The sequence below is a fragment of the Geotrypetes seraphini genome, chromosome 8, assembly GCF_902459505.1.
Source record: "Geotrypetes seraphini chromosome 8, aGeoSer1.1, whole genome shotgun sequence".
In the NCBI taxonomy this organism is placed as follows: Eukaryota; Metazoa; Chordata; class Amphibia; order Gymnophiona; family Dermophiidae; genus Geotrypetes; species Geotrypetes seraphini.
In genome coordinates, this window is record NC_047091.1 from 108,735,144 (window position 1) to 108,753,983 (window position 18,840).

At 44.3% G+C, this 18,840-nt stretch overlaps 1 protein-coding gene across 7 annotated transcripts in view; it reads right to left on the reverse strand.

The window, feature by feature from the left end:
* The window catches only part of MPND (MPN domain containing), a 51,911-nt gene extending 33,504 nt beyond the window's left edge, over positions 1–18,407 (reverse strand). For 6 of the 7 annotated variants that reach the window (XR_004540471.1, XR_004540470.1, XR_004540469.1 and 3 more), the window contains exons 1-6: positions 18,254–18,407; positions 14,307–14,518; positions 5,150–5,380; positions 3,626–3,782; positions 3,018–3,102; positions 1,739–1,835 (exon numbers count right to left, since the gene is read on the reverse strand). Coding sequence is in view for 3 of the 7 variants with exons in the window: in XM_033956872.1 (XP_033812763.1) it covers positions 1,739–1,835; positions 3,018–3,102; positions 3,626–3,782; positions 5,150–5,380; positions 14,307–14,516 (780 nt within the window). In the remaining 4 variants the exon portion in view is untranslated. Of the gene's footprint in view, positions 1–1,738; positions 1,836–3,017; positions 3,103–3,625; positions 3,783–5,149; positions 5,381–13,439; positions 13,616–14,306; positions 14,519–18,253 lie in introns of those variants that run through there. The other variant, XM_033956873.1, reaches the window with a different exon arrangement.
* Positions 18,408–18,840: the final 433 nt, after the last annotated feature.

Consider the following 18,840-nt stretch of genomic DNA (forward strand, 5'->3'; position numbering starts at 1 on the left):
AAAGTATGAAAAGCAGTTTCTCCAGCATGGGAATGAGGCTTAGGAAAAAACACTGGAAGAACAATCGACCGATTGAGATGAAAGGTAGTGACAACTTTTGGAAGAAACTTTGGATGTGTACGCAGAACCACTTTGTCATGATGAAAAACTGTGAAGGGTGGATCTGCTACTAATGCTTGTAACTTATTGACACTCCTGGCAGAGGTAAGCGCAATAAAGAAGACAACTTTCCAGGTGAGAAACTTAAGATGAGCTGTGGCCATTGGTTCAAATGGTGGTTTCATCAAAGTGGAAAAGACCACATTAAGGTTTCAGATAACAGGTGGAGGCTTGAGAGGTGATTTCATATTGAATCTTTTATGAATCTGGAGACCAAAGGATGAGCAGTAAGAGGTTTACCCTTGACTGGCGTGTGAAAAGTTGTAATAGCGCTGAGATGGACTCTGACAGATGTAGATTTGAGGCCAGAATCAGACAGATGAAGCAGATAATCCAACAGCAAATTCACTGATAATGAAGTTGGATCATGATGATGAAGAAGACACCAGGAAGAGAACCGAGTCCACTTTTGTTGATAACATTGCTGAGTGGCTGGTTTCCTGGATGCATCAAGAATTTGACGAATAGGCTGAGAAAGATGTAAGTGAGATGTATTCAGCCCAAGATAAACCAAGCTGTCAGGTATACTGATTGCAGGTTGGGATGTAGAAGTGATTCCTGATTCTGACAGAGCAGTGTAGGAAATACTGGAAGAGGTATGGGCTCCCTGGAGCTGAGTTGAAGTAGAAGGGAGAACCAATATTGCCTGGGCCACCGTGGGGCAATGAGAATCATGGTGGCTGCTTCTCTCTTGAGCTTGAACAGAGTTCTCAACATGAGAGGAATTGGAGGGAATGCATATAAAAATAGGCCCGTCCAATCCAGGAGAAATGCATCTGCTTCCAGACGGAGAGGAGAGTAAAGCCTGGAGCAAAACTGGGGCAACTGGTGATTGTGAGGAGCCACAAACAAGTCCACTTGAGGAGTGCCCTTTGAGCAAAGAAGGACTGGAGAGTCCATTTGTGAGGCTGAAGAATTCTGCTGAGGTTGTCTGCTAAGGAATTCTTCTTCCCTTCAATGTAGACAGCCTTCAAGAATAGATTGCGAGCTGTCGCCCAAGTCCAGATTTTTTGGGCCTCCTGACACAACAGGAGAAAGCCCATGCCTCCTTGTTTATTGATGTAGTATGGGAAGGCACGGTTCGGGCTATCCTGAACTTTCTAAAGACTTAAAGTGACAATGCACTTTTAAAGTGGTCCGTACCAAAGCTCCATTGGTGACATCACCTATATGTGAGAATATGCTGCCTACTTGTCCTGGGATAAATAGAGTTACAGGGATAAGAAGCACATTAATGAAATGCTGTCAGACTAGAAAGGGTTGGAATAAGTTTAGAAGCATTGAAAGCAAGGATGAGAAAAGTATAAGGTAGTAATTCCTAAACCTGGTCCTGGAGGAACCCCAGCCAGTCAGACTTTCAAGATATTCTCAATGAATATCCATGAGAGAGATTTGCAGCACTGCTTCTACTGCATGCAGATCCCTCTCATGACTATTCATTGTGGATATCCTGAAAATCTGACTGGTTAAGGTACCACTAAGACCAGGTTTGGTAACTGCTGGTTTAAGAGATTAATGGTGCGCTCTACAGTGTGAAGTCCAGTTAGGTATGAATGGTTAGAAATAGATTAATACATACCAACAGAAGGAGCACATTGCTGGAAATCGCTACATTAAAAGGTTGAAACTTGTTAATTGCTGAAAAGGAGGTTACTTCTACCAGTGTGTGGGGATCCCTGAAATAAAGTTGAAAACCTATTCAGCATAAAGATTAAACTAATGTTGCATAGAGCATTCTGGACCCCTGTTCGTTTACAAAAATTAGATAGCTCTAAGTCTAATAGATGCTGGCACTGTCATCTCAAAGCAGGGACTTTAGATCATCTAATATTCTATTGTCCATTCATTTTGGCTTTTTGGAAATCAATATGGGGCCAAATAAATTGTTTGTTAGAAAACCCGGTGGCTTTATCATATGATAATATATTATTTGGCATGTCGATGAGGGCAAAAAGTCAAATATCTTCAAAAAATAACAAGCTCTTACTAATTATGACAGGAGTCGCCATACAGAAAAAAATTACATTTAATTGGAAAAATTGGAGTAGACTGAACTACAGTTTTTGGTGGAATTCTTTATGTCATATATATAAAATGGGAAAAAAACATTAGCCACACAGCATGGAAGTTTTAATAAATTTCAAGATATTTGGGGGCCATTAACAGATTATTGTAATGAACAGATGACATATTTCCCGTAATAGTATAATTATGGATGAGAGGGGGGGAGGGGAGGGTATCTTGGTCTTTAATTAAATGATAAGATTAATAGGAAAGAACATATTTATGATATATGTGATTGCATATTTTATGATAGAAATGGGAGGGAGGGGGTTAAATTTTATTAATTTAAGTAGATTTTGATAGAAATTCAAGTAATGTATCCAAGTTCAAATGTCATTTTCTGAAACACTTCTTGTAAGTTGTAAAAATGAATAAAGAATTTTAAATAAAATAAGATATTTTCAGCTTGGAAAAAAAAAAAGATTAAACTAATGTCATTGAATCCTGAGCCACAGCTGCCTTCTCTAGAAGCACAATGTTTTGTTTTTTTGTAGCCTATTCTCTAGAAGCAAACAGCCCAGTGTACACTGAAGAGCAAGCAGAGAGCAGTACATCCACCATGTACATAAATGCCTTCCCCCACATACCAGCTATCAACAAGTCCAGGACTCCAAGGGAAATTGAAAGTGAATGTGAGGAATACTGCTTCACTTTACCTCTCATGTGCCATTGCAAGCAGCTGAATAGTAGCCAGATGAAGGAGACAGGGGAAGGGCACAACTGATAAGCAGAGCATGTGAGAGAAGGAAAAAGGGATAGTGCAGGAGGTGTTTAAAGGCTGAAAGGACCCATACCTGGCAGAGTCACGGCTGCCCAGTGTGGCATAACACACTGGCTTGCGGTTCATGCTCTCCACTGGTTTCTCAGTCTGTTCATTATCTGCAAGTCAGACAATTCATGAATGTTTCCTGTTGGTTGTGGGAAGCAGAGAGTTCTCTTTTCTAGAGAAGCTGCAGTTTGCTAATGAACCAGCCAGAGCAAACTTCCACAGCTCCACATGAGAAAAATTCAGACATACAGCCCTTGCCACAAATTTTGAGCTGTAACAGCTACACCACGGTATCAAAATATTCTGTGGTCTCTAAAGATCTGCTCTACTGTAGATGCTGAGTGACCCCAGCAGCTACCTAAGAGCAGACAGGGAGGTTGAAGCAGATATGTGTGTGACATATCTTTTGAAAGAGTGCAAGAACCAAAAACTATCAAGCTAACACAGAAGGGTGATGGAGTCTTTTAACAGCTAAGTCTCACCTACAAATCTCTTCACAAACATGCTTTTAGAAACTAAAGCCCCTGTTTATTAAGCAGCTCCTCCGCAGACACAAAATAGAAAACCATTGGTAAATAAGCCCCTAAGAAAGACAAATCCCCATGAACAGACAAGGCCCAGCTAGCTGTTTACTTGGGTTCTGATCCAGGATGGTTTTGCTCTGATGCTTGCGTTTCTTTTCCTCCGTTTTCTTGCCCAGGATGGAATCAGAGACCGGGGTTTTCCCATCTTTGGCTTCCTCCTCCTCTTCCTCAACTAACTCTTCCTCCTCTCCTTCACTTACCAAGCTCTGGAGGCAACAGGAGAATAAAAGATTAATACCATTCCGATCTGCACCAGAGCCACTCAGAGGAGCACTGTGGCTTATAGAACCTTATTCTGTCTTGATGTTTTGGGAATGGAGATCAATTAAAATTGATTGTGTACCAGAGACAGCCACTTCATCACCCTGAACAATCTCTTCTGACCAGGGATCACATCACACTTTGCGTGTATAAAGACCACAAATACCATATGTCATTAGTAAATGATAAATTTATGTGACTTGACAAGTAAAATATGTTCATAAGGCTGCAGGAGTTTCAACCAAGAGCTTTCAACCTCAAACACAATTTATTTTATTACAATCACTTGATATGTTGCTGAAAATGCTAATGGTATATCTCAGCAGATTACAATACATCCAAAGTAATATAAAATAAATACTTAAATAAATTAAATGACCCCCCTTCCTATTGGCATTGGAGAAACAGCTTGCATGCTTTGATGCTACTAGAGCGGCGAGCAGCCAGATTAAGCCCCAAATGTAAAATACCATTTTCTTCAGATCTGAGATCCATATATTCAGTCTTTATCACCCCAAGTTTTGAATTCCTTGTGATAATAGTGGCTTAGATAGATTCAGATTGACATGAGACATCAGTCATAGCATTGGTGGGGGGGGGCTGTGTTGGAGGTTTTTTAAATGAATATCGTGGTGTTATTGTGCTCTTGTTTTTGTTAGCCATACAAATATTTCTAGCACTGTTGTTCTTTTGAGGGAGGGGGTGTGGCTACTGGGCGGCGGGGGGGGATTTTTGTAGGGTGACCTATCAGTTGTGTAAGGTTGTTCTTTTGCTTTTGTATCTTCTTTTTATGGAAAAGCAATAAAAACCATTTAAACATAAATTAAATCAAATAAAAATAATCAGTGGCATAGCAAGACTAAAAGGCACCCAGGGCGGTGGCACCCCTTCCCCGCCCTTACCTCCGCGCACCCCCTTCCCTTCCCCCATAACTCTAGTTGTTCACTGCCATGAGCAACAAGAACTTCAACATGCTCCTCAAAACCCTGGCACCCAGAATTTACTTCAGCGGGAGAGACGACACGGTCGCGAGGAGCACGTTAAAGTTGTTGCTCACGACAGTAAACAACTAGAGGTACGGGGGAAGGGAAGGAGTGGGAAGAGGCAAGAGCAGAGAGGAGGAGGGGTGCCGGTGCCCCTCCCCAACATAGCACCCGGTACAGACTGCCTCCTCCCAATTACTACACCAATGAAAATAATCACACAATGAAAGAAAAGGACCTCAATCCAGAGACAGACGTGATAAAGCTCAGATTCACATCAGTAAGTCAGTAGCTAATGTAGGCAACAGAGGAAATGGAAAACACCTTACCACGTCTGTGGCCTGCACATTGGGCTGGTGTTTTTTAAGCCACGTTGTCTTGTACTGGTCCAGTTTCTGACCCTGGTATTTCACAGATGCCCAGCCACACCCTGATTTCTTGGCTGGGTTCACCAACTTCTTGCAGTGAGTTGCCCAGGCACTGGGAGAATTAAAAATCTGTCCTGTCTCCTGCCACTGAATCTTCCCATCTGGCAAAAGGTCACCGATAAATTTCTTGCCCTAGGAAAATCCAAGATAAATAAAGGGGCACTTAGAATAAAATCCTCACTAACTACTTAGCTGTCATTAGACAAAATATAACTAATGCTTTTCTAAAGGAAGATTATGTTCTTACCTCTGCTAATCTTCTTTCTTGTAAACAAGAATATCAGTCTTGGCCAACAGGTATTTACCCTCCCTTACAGCAAAGTCTGTAGAGAGCCTAATTTACATATTCTTCAGCTCCTCTTCCTCTCACTCTGGGCTATGCTAGATTTCTTCAGTCTGTATCAAAGCAGTGAGTCAGCCCTAGAGTGGATAAAAAAAGAGAAGAGGTGACACAGAGATTCTCCCCGAGATAACACAAGTCTGCTCTTCTCAACAAAAATAGCATTAATTAAAACATCTTGCATGCATAATGCCGTGAAACAGTGGCATACCTAGGGTATGTGGCACCCAGGGCCCATCATTTTTTGACACCCCCCCCCATGTAAAAAAATATTTTTTGTAATAACCATGAAAAATAAATGGTCATAATAGAAACAGGCACTGAAAATTTTCTTTTATTGAACCTCATATATGTAACCATTAATCCAAACATAACATAAATTATGTCTGAATTGTCATGACATCAGAAGTACATATGGAGTAGTTGCAGGTGATGCTTGGGACAGTTCTGATTGTGTTAGTTTGGTTTTATGTGTTTTTTGAATAGAAGGGTTTTTATTTCTTTTTTGAAGGTTTTGTAGTTTGTGGTCGAGGTCAATAGGTTGTAGAGTTGGGGGTCGAGCGTTAGGAGGTTGTCAAACAGTTTTTTTTCTTTTGACGATTTTGGTTGGAGGGTGTGTAAATGGTGTGCGAGTTCTCCTATGTCTGGTTGAAGTGGATTTAATTATTTAGCTGAAGAAATTAGTTACCCCCCTCCCATTCCACACACATTAATTATCTTCCATTATAAAAAATACTGATAAGTTCCCAGAAAAAAAATACATTAAAATAAAAAGTGAAAACAAAGGCCCCTACAGATGAGAACATAACATAAGAATAGCCTAACTGGGTCAGACCAATGGTCCATCATGCCCAGTAGCCCATTCTCATGGTAACCAATCCAGGTCACTAGTACCTGGTCAAAACCCAAAGAGTAGCAACATTCCATGCCACCGATCCAGGGCAAGCAGACACTTCCCCCATGTCTTAATAACAGACTATGGACTTTTCCTCCAGGAATTTGTCCAAACCTTTCTTAAAATCAGCAATGCTATCTGCTTTTACCATAATTTCTGGCCACTTCATTTTTAAGCTTAGATCTTTCCTTCCAAACAGAGACCTTGCTAGATGTCAAATACAGAAAGAACAAGGTAACTTCACAAGGACTTAGCTGTGCAGGAAATGTGAATCTCCTCATACACCCACCATATAGTGCAAAAATGTGCAAAGGTCTGGTTTTTTCTTTCGATCACTACATAGCCTAATGCCACACAAGCAGCGCTGTTACAAACATATTCTGAAAGTCAATGCTAAGGTTAACAAAGTTTCCTTCCTTGGACCACAAGGAGATACTGACAAACCACTGGAAGGGATCCCAAAACAACTACCCAGGCACAACACCCAAAGACCCACTCAGTGTGTGAACCAGTTGAATGGAGTGGACTAACTGGGGGGTGGAAATGGGCCCGGAGTTTGCTCAGCAGAATTTCCCAGACCACCTCTTCCTCTCAACACATTGACACGCTGCCGCCACCATCACCACCATTAGGAACACCTCACCGGGTAGGCCAGCAATGCTTATAAACTTTATAAAACACATTATTATATTTTCTTATAAAGCATATAATTGAACTCTCCGACATCTTCAGCCTTGCCATTCACAAAAATAGAAGGAAGAAAAGTTCCTGTTTCCTGCTGTCTCATGTCCCCGGCCTATACAATATTTTTCTTCTGCAGACCCTTCAAAAGTCTGACCAAATCCTCGTTTCACTTGCATTATAAAGTACTGAGGATGCCATCTCTCTCCAATCCCAGGTCCTAAAGTCTAAGACAGTAGCGCAAACTAGTGCTGCCCGATTCAAGGAAAAAAAAAAAATTCGATTCGATTCGACCTATTGAATTGGTTTATCGATTCAACTTTCCTGCCCAATTGGGTGTTTGTTTGTTTTTTTCAAACATCCTGGTGGGTTTATTTTATAGCTTTTTCACCCCCCTTTGGCTTCTCCTAACCACACTGGTGCTGTGGTGTAAATAAAATAAAGAAACAAAAAGGACTTTTCCTCTCTGTTAAATCTTAGCTCACGTTTGCAGTCTAACACCAGCTCTGGCAGGATACACATTTCAAATCTGACATATTGTAATCACAAAACAGAAAATAAAATTAGTTTTTCTACCTTTTGTTGTCTGGTTATTTTTCAAATCTTGTTGGTCCAAGGCTCTGGTTGTCTTCTGATAACTTGCTTGCCAGGGTCTCCTTCTTCCTTCTTTCTGCATGTTAACCATCCATCTGCCATCTCTGTCCTCCCCGTTTCCCTTCCCTCCCCAGGAGGTCTGGCATCTATCCTTTTTTCGTCTCCTTCCACAGATCCATCTTTTCTTAACTACCCTTTCATCCAGCATCTCTCCCTTTCTTTTCCCAACTACCCTTCTATCCAGTATCTCTATCCCCCCTCCACACCATCCCTTGTGTCCAACTTCTCTCCCTTTCTGTTCCTTCCCTCTCTAAAAACCATGGCCCATCATCTCTCTCCCTCTTCTCTATTTTCAGACCCATTATTTCTTCCCACCCAAAGTCCAGCATATGCGCGTCTCTTTGAACCCCCCCCCCCCATTCCCTCCGTGTATTTTTACACCAGGGCCCCCCTCTCTGAAGGCCTGTCCCCCCTTAAAGGTCTGCATCCCACCCCTGAATGGCCTCCCCCCCAAGGCCTGCAACCCCCCCCGAAGGCCTGCACCCCCCTTGAAGGCCTGCATCCCCTCTTGAAGGCCTGCCTGCCTGCCTGTTCCCCCCCTTGAGGGCCTGCCTGATCCCCTTGAAGGCCTATCCCCCCCTTGAAGGCCTGTCCCCCTTCCTTGAAGGCCTGTCCCTCCCTTGAAAACCTGCCTGCCTGTCCCCCCCCTTGAAGGCCTGTCCCCCCTTTGAAGGCCTGTCTGCCTGTCTCCCCTTTGAAGGCCTGCCTGCCTGTCACCCCCCCCTTGAAGGCCTGCCTGCCTGCCCCACCCCGAAGGACCGCTAGCCCCCCTGGCCTCCCTGCACCACCTATGAAGCACCCCACAGCGGGATCGCGATGTCAGCGATCCCTGCGCTGCTTCGGAGCTGCTTCCTCCGCCGCGGACCCGCCCCTCCTCTGACGTCAGAGGATGGGCGGGACCGCGGCGCAGGAAGCAGCGCCGAAGCAGCTCAGGGATCGCTGACATTGCGATCCCGCTGCCGGCTGTTTCTTGGTGGTGCAGGGAGGCCAGGTAGGCGAGCGGTCCTTTGGGGGGTGGGGGTGGACTGAACGGCAAGGCCGGGAGCACCCCCTCAGGGCTTGTCACCCGGGGCGGATGGCCCCCCCTCCCCCACCCCCCCTTAGTAAGCTACTGCCGTGAAATGAAACTTGTGTGCAACCTGCATCAACAATTGAAAAATTACTCAATTTGTAAATTTTACACTACTGTAATAAATTCTTCTCCTCCCTGACCTTAAGTGAAAGTAAACAAGATACCTAACCCTCCAGACATGTCTGAGACAAAAAGCAGGCTAACAAACTGACAGGGCAATCAAGACTTATTCCTATTGCACTAGAATGGAAGATTAAGTTCTTACCTTTGCTAATCTTCTTTCTTGTAAACAGGAATATCAGTCTTGACCAATGGGATATACCAAAGCAATTCCCAGTGCCTAGGGAGGGGCAAGTGAGCTTGCTGCCAGTACTGCAGAAACAAACTCTGCATCCCTTCTGGTTGCTACATCTACCCTATAAAACTTAGTGAAAGTGTGGAAGCGAGACCATGTGGCTGCCCTACAAATTTCTTCAGGTGAGACAGCTCTAACCTCTACCCAGGACACCACCACCCTTTACTCCCACAGGAGACTGTTTTCCACTCCCGATATGGGCCGAAACCATCTTGAAATGGTCACCTCTGATGCTGACCATGCCAACGTGCTGTACTGAGGAGCATGAAGAGAGAATCTGTATACTTTGGAGGAAAGGCGGGAGAGGGGAGATATGATAAAGACGTTTAAATACCTACATAATATAAATGTGCATGAGTCGAGTCTCTTTCATTTGAAAGGAAACTCTGCAATGAGAGGGCATAGGATGAAGTTAAGAGGTGATAGGCTCTGGAGTAATCTGAAGAAAAACTTTTTTACAGAAAGGATGGTAGATGCATGGAACAGTCTCCCAGAAGAGGTGGTGGAAACAGAGACTGTGTCTGAATTCAAGAGGGCCTGGGATAGGCACATAGGATCTCTCAGAGAGAGAAAGAGATCATGGTTACTGAGGATGGACCGACTAGATAGACTATTTAGCCTTTATTTGCCGTCATGTTTCTATGTTTCTAGGTGAAACTCGTTCATCATCTCTATATAATGGAAAATAATTCTTCAGATGTCTAGGCATTTCAGGATCTTGTCTTCCTTCTTTGCCCCAAAGGGCAAAAAGACCAGGAGATGCACTTCCTGGTTTATATGAAAACTGGAAACTACCTTCGGTAAGAAGGTACCATTCAAAGTGAGACACCAGTCTCCAAAATCTTGAGGAAAGGTTCCTTGTAGGATTGAGCCTGCAATTCTAATACCCTTCTGGCCGAAAATACGGCCACAAAAAACACAGTCTTGACTGTTAAGTCCATGAGCGAGGCCTCCTCCAAGGGCTCATACAGAGCCTGAGCTAGTGCTCATAAGACAAGATTAAGATTCCAGGATGGAAAAGGCTGGTGCACAGGGGGGCAAAGACGCAATGCCCCATTTAAAAATCTGAATTAATATAGATGAGAAGCCAAGGTTTGTTATTTGGTCTGTCCTCTAAAGCAGGAAAGATTCACTATCTTGAGTGAACTGACTGCAAGATCTTTATCGAGCTCCTCCTGAAGAAAGGTTAAGACCATGGCCATTGGAGCCTTAGGCGGACCTGTGTGTCTCTGACTGCACCAGCTGTGGAAACACTTCCAAGCCTTCATATAGGCTGCCAAAGTAGACTGCTTCTTAGATCTTAGCAAGGTGGTTATCACCAACTCCAAATAGCCTTTGCACACTAAGGCTTAGCGCTCAAGAGCCAAGCTGTAAGACTAAAGCAGTCTGGATCCTCCAGGGCAATTAGGCCTTACAAAAGGAGTCCCAGATGACAGGGAATTCTGAGCTCCTGGTCCCTTTTAGATGTACCAGGTCTGCATACCACAACCACCTCAGCTAGTCCACGGCAACCAGAATTACTCTCCCCTTGTGGATCCTTATCCTTTGGAGGACTCTTCCTAACATTGGCTATGAGAGGAACACATGCAGAAGCTCTTTTGAAGGCCAGGGCTGGACCAGAGTGTTCAGGTCGTCACTTCCTGGCTCATATTTTTGACTGAAGAACCAAGCAGCCTTCTTGTTGCTAGCTAATGCCATGAGATTGAACGTCGGTTGCCCCAGTGGTGTACAATGATGTCAAAGGCCTCCTGAGACAGAGACCACTCTCCTGGATCCAGAGTCTGACGACTCAGGAAATCTGCTTGCACATTGTCCACTCCTACTATATTTGCTGAGGAGAGAGCCAATAGATGGGCCTCAGCCCATCAGAACAGCCTCTAATCTCATGGAGCACTCTTGGTGCCTCCCTGACGGTTGACATAGGCTACCGCTGTAGAATTGCCTGAGAAGACACGGATTGCTTTACCCTCCAAGATGCTCTCCAGTTCCCAAAGGGCTAGCCTGATCACTCTCAGCTCCAAGAGGTTGATTGACTAACCCCTCTGTGAGGGTGACCACCAGCCTTGCAACAGGTGCCCTTGGTACTGGCATGTGTAATCACACTTTCCCAAGTGGATATGTGCAGAGGCATTCCCCAGGATAGGAACCGTGGCTTCAGCCATCAGTCTAGGCTGCACAGGGCTGTGTTTGTCCAAGTTCATTGTATCCAACTGCGAGTGCCACAGGAGAGCAGTGTCTCCTGTAGAAAGTGTAAATGTGCTCTTTCCCAGGATACTACATCTATCATTGCCACCATGGACGCCAGCAACTGAAGATAATGCCATGCCATCGGAACTGGCCTGTCCTTTATTGCCAGAATCTGATGCATGAGCTTTGCTCTGCGCGCTTCCAGAAGAAAGACCCTGTTCCAATCTGTATCAAACAGAATTCCCAGGTATTCCAAGGACTTTGTTCGAGCCAAGTGACTCTTTCTGAAGTTTATCACCCAGCCTAGGCTCTAAACAACCTGGACCACTGCTGCTTTTCCCTCTGCCTCAAACGGTGCCCTTATTAACCAATCGTCCAGGTAAGAGTACATCCCTGCCTTGCGGAGGTGCGCTGCTATCATGACCATTATTTTAGTGAAGGTGCGTGGTGCTGTAGCTCCACTAAGCTGAGATGCTGAATCTCCAAGCATGGAGGACCCCGACTGAGAGAATAGAAGCATGGACCCTGAACCATCTTTGTCCAAATCCTGTGCTGCCTGGGTTCCAGACACTTGAGCATGGCTTAGACTAGGGGACTCCGGGCCCTTCACGGGAAGAAGCACAGATGTCACTCTTGTCAAGATGCCTCCTCCCCCTCCCCGAGGGGGCCAGGTCAGCTTCTGTAGCTTAAAAAAGCTTCATACATTTTCACTTTGGGAGCACCCCCACACCTAAATTTTATCAGGCGTAACAGATTAGATAACTCCCTAACACATGTCCGAAGATCAGTGCCTTTTAGTTACAAGTACGTATGTATCTCCAATCTCTCGTTGGCTAAGCCCTCCCATGTCACTTTGAGGGGATTATTTTTCTGGCCAGGGGTTATTCGGGGGGACATTCTGCTGAAGATAATTTGCTCCCCAGTAAAGGTTATATCCTGGGGAAGAAATGCATTCTAAATCATTGGTTACAGGACTCCCCACCCACTATTTGGTATTGGAGAAATAAAATTTACCTCTTAATGGTTTGGGAATCTATGTCAGCTCATTCCTCTAGAAACTGGAGAAAAGTCTTCTTGTCAGTTTGGTTCCCTTGTCTACATACTCTATCCCCCACTGTACAGAGTCAAATTATAAATAGACTGCAGAAGCCAGCAGTACCTTTGTTGACTGCTGTTAATCCTTGAAAGAGTGGGCTGGTGGGGGGGAGGGGTTGACTGGTTGTGGGGTGCTTTCTTGTTGGCCGAGTCTGGGTTGAAGAACCAACACCTGGACTCGTGCTGTTTTGCCTGTGTTGTATTTCTTGGAGTTTTAGATTCAATATTATTGTAAAATTTTGTACCGGTGTATGTTTTTGACTTGTTCTTTTGAAAAAATCATTTTAAAAACAGCTTCATACATTACAAGTATGAATTTGGGAGTGAAGCACTGCCTAGGTTGCCCGAAGGGACCTGACAGGACCTCCCATAGTGCCCGCTGAGGTTTGTCTGCCAGCACGTGGCTGTGCTTCACCAGGGACACAAATTCTCCATTTTCCAGCTCCAGCTGAAATTTTTGGCCCAGGAAATATTCCAAATGGGCTCCAATTCCCTGGGAGGCATGGGAAGTGGTAAAGTCCAAAGCTCCCGCCCCCTTCACTTGTGCACTGCACATGGAACAATGACCCCCCTTGGACAGGTATTCACCACAAATCTGACATGAATCCAAAGGATTTCCACCTGAGGAGTCCATTTATGCCCTTTTTAATTTAAAAAAAAAAAAAAAAAAATGAGAGGTTTTGAGGCAGATAGAGGCTTCTAAAATCAAATTGGGAAATCCAAGATAGCCACCACAATAATGATTTTCACTCCTAAAATGACCCCTGGAGGGAAAAAGGAAACACTAGAAATTCAGGGAAGGAGTTTTTGGAGATGGGGGACCCTGTCCCTAGCCTCAGAAACCTTTAAAATTAACTTTTAAGGACACCTCCCTCCCCCGATTTTTCCATAGGCTGTAACAGCCTTACTCACTGTGTCATGCTGGATACTGGGCATTGCTAGCAGAGAGTCTCGTCAGAGGTATGAGATTTCTGTCTTAGACAAGTCTGACAAAGGAAAATTGGCTTGTTTCTTCAGATTGCCATCCACTCTCCCCAAGGGACTGGACCCTCACACCCCCACTGGAGCCTGCACAATGTTGTTGGAGCCTGCACAATGTTGTTGGGAGAGGAATGCAGTCAGCCCCAATCCTGGTACAAACCACCACGGAAGCTGCACAGCCTGAGCTCAAGCAGCACTACCCAATTAGTACTGCTGAATACTGTTGGCCAGTCAGTTCAGTGGGGTTTAACTGGCAGAAGCTTCTCCTGCCCGGTTAAACCCTTCTGAATATCAGGCCCATAGACAACAAGTGCATTTGGTTTTGCTATTGGCACAAAACACAATTGTGAATATTTCTGTATTTTTCTGTCATATTTTCTTGGTAATTGAGGACAGTCTGCGCTCCATGAATTGTTGTCCAAAAGGGGGAGATTTCTGAGCTCAAAGTTTCAGGTGGACTTATACTGTCTAAGCTGCTGAGAGACCCACTTCTGGCTAGCCATGCTTAAGATCAGGTTTTCCTGGTTTTGCATAACTTGTGGAAGGTTCCCTGCTGCCCCTGAATTTCTCAAAACAGAGTAAGTCATGATGACATCTCTGTTCTATAACAGCATAAAACTGATTAACCCAGCAATGGAAGCCCATTTTCATGATGCAGAGCCTTAAGAAGCACCTAGATGTCACTGTTAACCTTCCTGTCCAGCCAGAGGGCTGGTGAATGAGTCTAATTCATTTTATTAAGACATGTAGTGGATTCTCTAGGGGCTACAAGGCAAGAATCAGGCTTCACTTTCTTACCAGGTAGTAAATGGACAGCTTTCCTTCCCCAGGTTCAATCAAGCCATCTTTCAGAAGCACGCGTAGTGTGATTCCCCGCCGGGTCAGGAAGCAACTACGGCTGCTGGACACTGGCTTCCCAGGCTGTTCATTCTCAGGGTCTTCTATGCTCGCCTCTAGCTCTTCCTCTTCCTCCAATGCTTCCTCACCTCCAGGAGACTGTGAATCCATGGCTTGGAGCAAGAGGACAAGAAAATTAGGATGGGTGTCCACTTGAATTCAGAAATCCAACTTGGAAACTATTGCATAAATATTCCATAAATGATCAAGTAGGAGAAATTATGAACAAGGCATCCAGCAATCTAAACACTCAGGTCAGTTTATTAAAATTTTGATTAAACGCAAATCATAAAATTCTAAGTGTTGTTCAATTCAATAAAACATATAAAAAAGGGAACCAAGGCAATAGTTCCCAAACCTACTGGGGGCTCTCCAGCCAGTCAGGTTTTCAGGATATTCACAATGAATAGTAATGAGAGAGATTTGTATGCTGCAGAGCAGACATGGTCCTCAAGGGCTGCAACACAGTCAGGTTTTCAGGTTTTCCCTCAATGAATATGCCCCCAAGACAGATTTGGGAACTACTGCATCAGTGGTTCCCAAGTCTGGTCCTGGAGACACCCTAGCCTGTCAAGTTTTCAGAAATCTGCACTGAATATTTATGAGAGACATTTACAAAACATAGCAAGGATACAATGCATGCAAATCTCTCTCATGAATATTCATTGGTATACCAACACTACAAAGCAGGGTACAATTAACCAAATTATCTATCTCAAAAAGTATTTTATACATATAATATAACTAGACAGGCCGCGAATGCCTCGTGTCTGGAGCACAATGAGCACTTTCTCCCAGTGAAAGTGCTCATTGAACAATACGAGACCTAGCTGTAAAACAAAGTGCCAGTTAGTAAAAAAAAAAAAATAGCAATAATAGACAAGGGAAAGCTCCCTTCAGACTGGCACTGCCTCAGGATTATTTTTTTTTTTACAGAACACACTCCACTGGCTATCAAAGCTATATGCCTTGCCTGTATTGGGGCTTACAGCTGAGGCACCTCTACAAAATTTTGGGGAGGTGGAGGAATGGGGGGAGAGACCAGCATGAGACCCACTGGGCGTGACACCCCTGAGGTCGGACTGACCCCCAAACAGTGCTCTTCCAAGCTCAGTCCAGTACCAGAACGGGGACATGGAGCCCTAAACAAATTCCAACAGCTCTAACAAGGGAAGATTGGTACAGCTCACCGACCACCTGCTTGGAGACTGAGAGAAGACGGTTAGGTAGAGGGAGGGACAGCTATTAAGCACTATAACGAAAAATTTGGTCTCAGTCTCCACCTGCTGGTCATGATGAGCCATTAACCATCACTGAAGCCTGTACCGGTCTGGAGAGGTTGACAAAGAATAAGAGGTTAGCTTTCATAAACTACAAAAGATCGCAGAAAGAGGAAGACAGGCAAAAATATCTGGTAAAGTTAAGAGAGGCTGGTCGAGTAGTCAGGAAAGCAAAGATACAAATGGAAGAAAAATTAACTGACACGGTAAAACGGGGAGGCAAGACATTTTTTAGATATATCAGTGATAGGAAGAAGTGCAAAAGTGGCATTGTGAGACTCAAAAGTGAAGGGGAGCAATATGTAGAAACTGATAAAGGCTAAATTGCTTAACAAATATTTCTGTTCTGTGTTCACGGCTGAAGATCTGGGAGCAGGACCACAGAAGACAAATGCGAATAGGGATGGTGGAGTAGTAGACCCTGATTGATTTTCAGAGGGTTGTGTTCATGAGGAGCTAGCTAAATTAAAGGTAGACAAAGCGATGGGGCTAGATGGTGTGCATCTGAGGGAGCTGAAGGATCTTAGGGAAGTTCTAGAATCGAGAGTGGTACCAGAGGACTGGAGAAGGGTGGATATGGTCCCTCTACACAAAAGTGGAAGTAAGGAAGAAGTAGAGAATTACAGGCCACTAACTGGTAAGCAAATTAATGGAAATGCCTTTAAAACAAAGTATGCCGAAGTTCCTGGAATCCAGTGGATTACAGGACCGGAGGCAACATGGATTTACTAGAGACAGGTATTGTCAGACAAATCTGATTAATTTTTTTGACTGGGTGATCAGAAAATTGGATAGAGGGAATGCGCTAGATGTGTTGTATTTAGATTTTAGCAAAGCCTTTGACAGTGTTCTACACAGACATCTAATAAATAAACTGAGTGCTCTTGGGATAGGTCCCAAAGTGGTGGGCTAGGTCAGGAACTGGTTGAGTCGAAAGTGACAGAGGGTAGTGGTCAATGGAGATCACTCTGAGGAAAGGGATGTTACCAGTGGTGTGCCTCAAGGTTCTGTTCTTGGATCAGTTCTTTTTAACATTTTTATATGCGATATTGCTGTAGCTGAATTTAAGAAGGCATGGGATATGCAAGTGGGATCTGTTAGAGAGAGAAGAGATAATGGTTACTGCGGATGGACAGGCTGGATGGGCCATTCGGTCTTTATCTGCCATCATGTTTCTATCTTTCTATCTACTCCCTCTCTTTTCCTCTCTTATGATTTGAAATCTGTCTTCCCCCTTTCTCCCTCCTATGGTCTGGGATCTTTCTCCTCTCCTTCCCACAGTCTGGCATCTCTCTCCCTCCTTTTTTAATCTCCCTCCTTTGTGATCTGGTATCTTTCTGTCTTTCCCTTCCCCTCTCCCTGCCTTAGTCAGGAATCCCTCCCTCCTCCTTCCTTCCTTCCTTTCTCTGGTCTGACATCTTTATCTTCTTCCTCCCCCACTTCACTATCAAGTGATCTGACATCTCTCTCCTTCCCTTCCCCTCCTCCTGTGGTCTGGTGTCTCTATCTGTCCCTTCCCTTTCTTCCCCTGCAGGTCTAGGGCATCGTTCCTTCCCTTTCCTTCCCATCCCCAAAGTCCAGCATCTTTCTTATCCCCCCTTCCCCCCCTCCCAAGATCTGATACTTGCTTATTCAGCGCTGCTATAAACTCTTTGAGTTGTTAGCAGCATGAGTGAATTAAACATACTGCCTTCGGTGTTTAGTTCACTCTCGCTGCCGACGGCATGAAGAGTTACAGCAGCAGCGCCGGGGTGAGCAAGCACAGGATCCCATGGGGAAGGGGGAAGGGGGAGGGAGAAAGGACAGAATCCTTTAAAAGAGGACATGTCTGGGGAAATCCAGACATCTGGTAACCCTAACTGAAAGCAATGGATGTAAGGAGGACAGATTGAGACATCTAAGTTTTACTTTCATTGCTTTCAATGGAAAAAACCCGGATGTCTCAAACCATCCTTTTTCTGAAGCCATATAGTAACCCTAGGAAGGAAGGCAACATCAGCACATGGTATGGGCACTGCCAAAAGATTTAAAGTAACAAAGCACGTGGCAGTGTCCATACCGGGTTCTGTGGATGATGTCACCCACATGTGAGAATATATGCCTCCTGTCCTCAGACAGCATTTGCTTTTTACCTAAAAAAAAGAAATATATTAGGTAACAGCTATTTTACTTTTAAATTTTCAATGTGTTTTTCATTGTACTTTTATTTAAGCATTAAAAATATACATGTATTTTTACTTGTACTTAAGTTCTTTGACCTAGTACTTCACCTAGTACCTGTGATGAGCAAATACTCTGCACAGAAAGGGTCTTATCACAAGTCTCTGATGATGAACAGTACAATCTTTAAAGATCTACGCTAAGTAAAAAAGAAGCCACATCTTTGACATGATAAACAGTCGCACAACACCAGATTTATGATGGTGAAATGGAACAATATAGGTCGCCCGATCGTTCCAGTAGTGCGGTACTATGAATAATTTATTTTGAGCTGTCACTTTAAATGTTCTCACGGCCCCTCCCCCTCCCCTCCCCTCCTTCGGTATAGTTACAGCGCATGCTCCGTACCGGTTCTTTCAGTCCCACCACCGATCCGCCGCCAGGACTACCGGGGCCAAACTCGACGTCACTTCCCGATCTCTTTTCCGGGTCTGGGTGCTATCTGTATCTGCTGAAAGGGAGAAGACATGAGAAAGATGCGCTCGTGAGCGGAAGTGACGTTCGTTCGCTTTGACACACTGAACGAGGGGGCGGGGCGACAAATGACCTTTATATCGAGGAAAGCAGAAATGCGGCGTCTACGGTGTCGAAGAATAGGGCGGGCGACAGGTGCTTTATGTGAAGCATTGGGAAGGCACCATCTTGAGCTGCTCAAATAGTCCCATAACTTAGCTGCCAAGTTTTCCAGTTTGGGTTTTGAACGGGTGACTTGGTAGCTTGTGGTTTTTGGGTTTGTCTGTTTGTTTTTTTAGTTTTTATTGAACGTATTCAATATCTGTTTAAGTAATATACAGTCTATGATTAAAAAAAAAAAAAATCTACGGAATTTTCACAAGTTATATTACTATGGGGATGTTCTCTCCTGTTCTTCCTTTATGGCTTTTCTGTCACAAGCATGCTCACAGTTCCTTCCCTGTTGGCCTGATTCCAGTGCT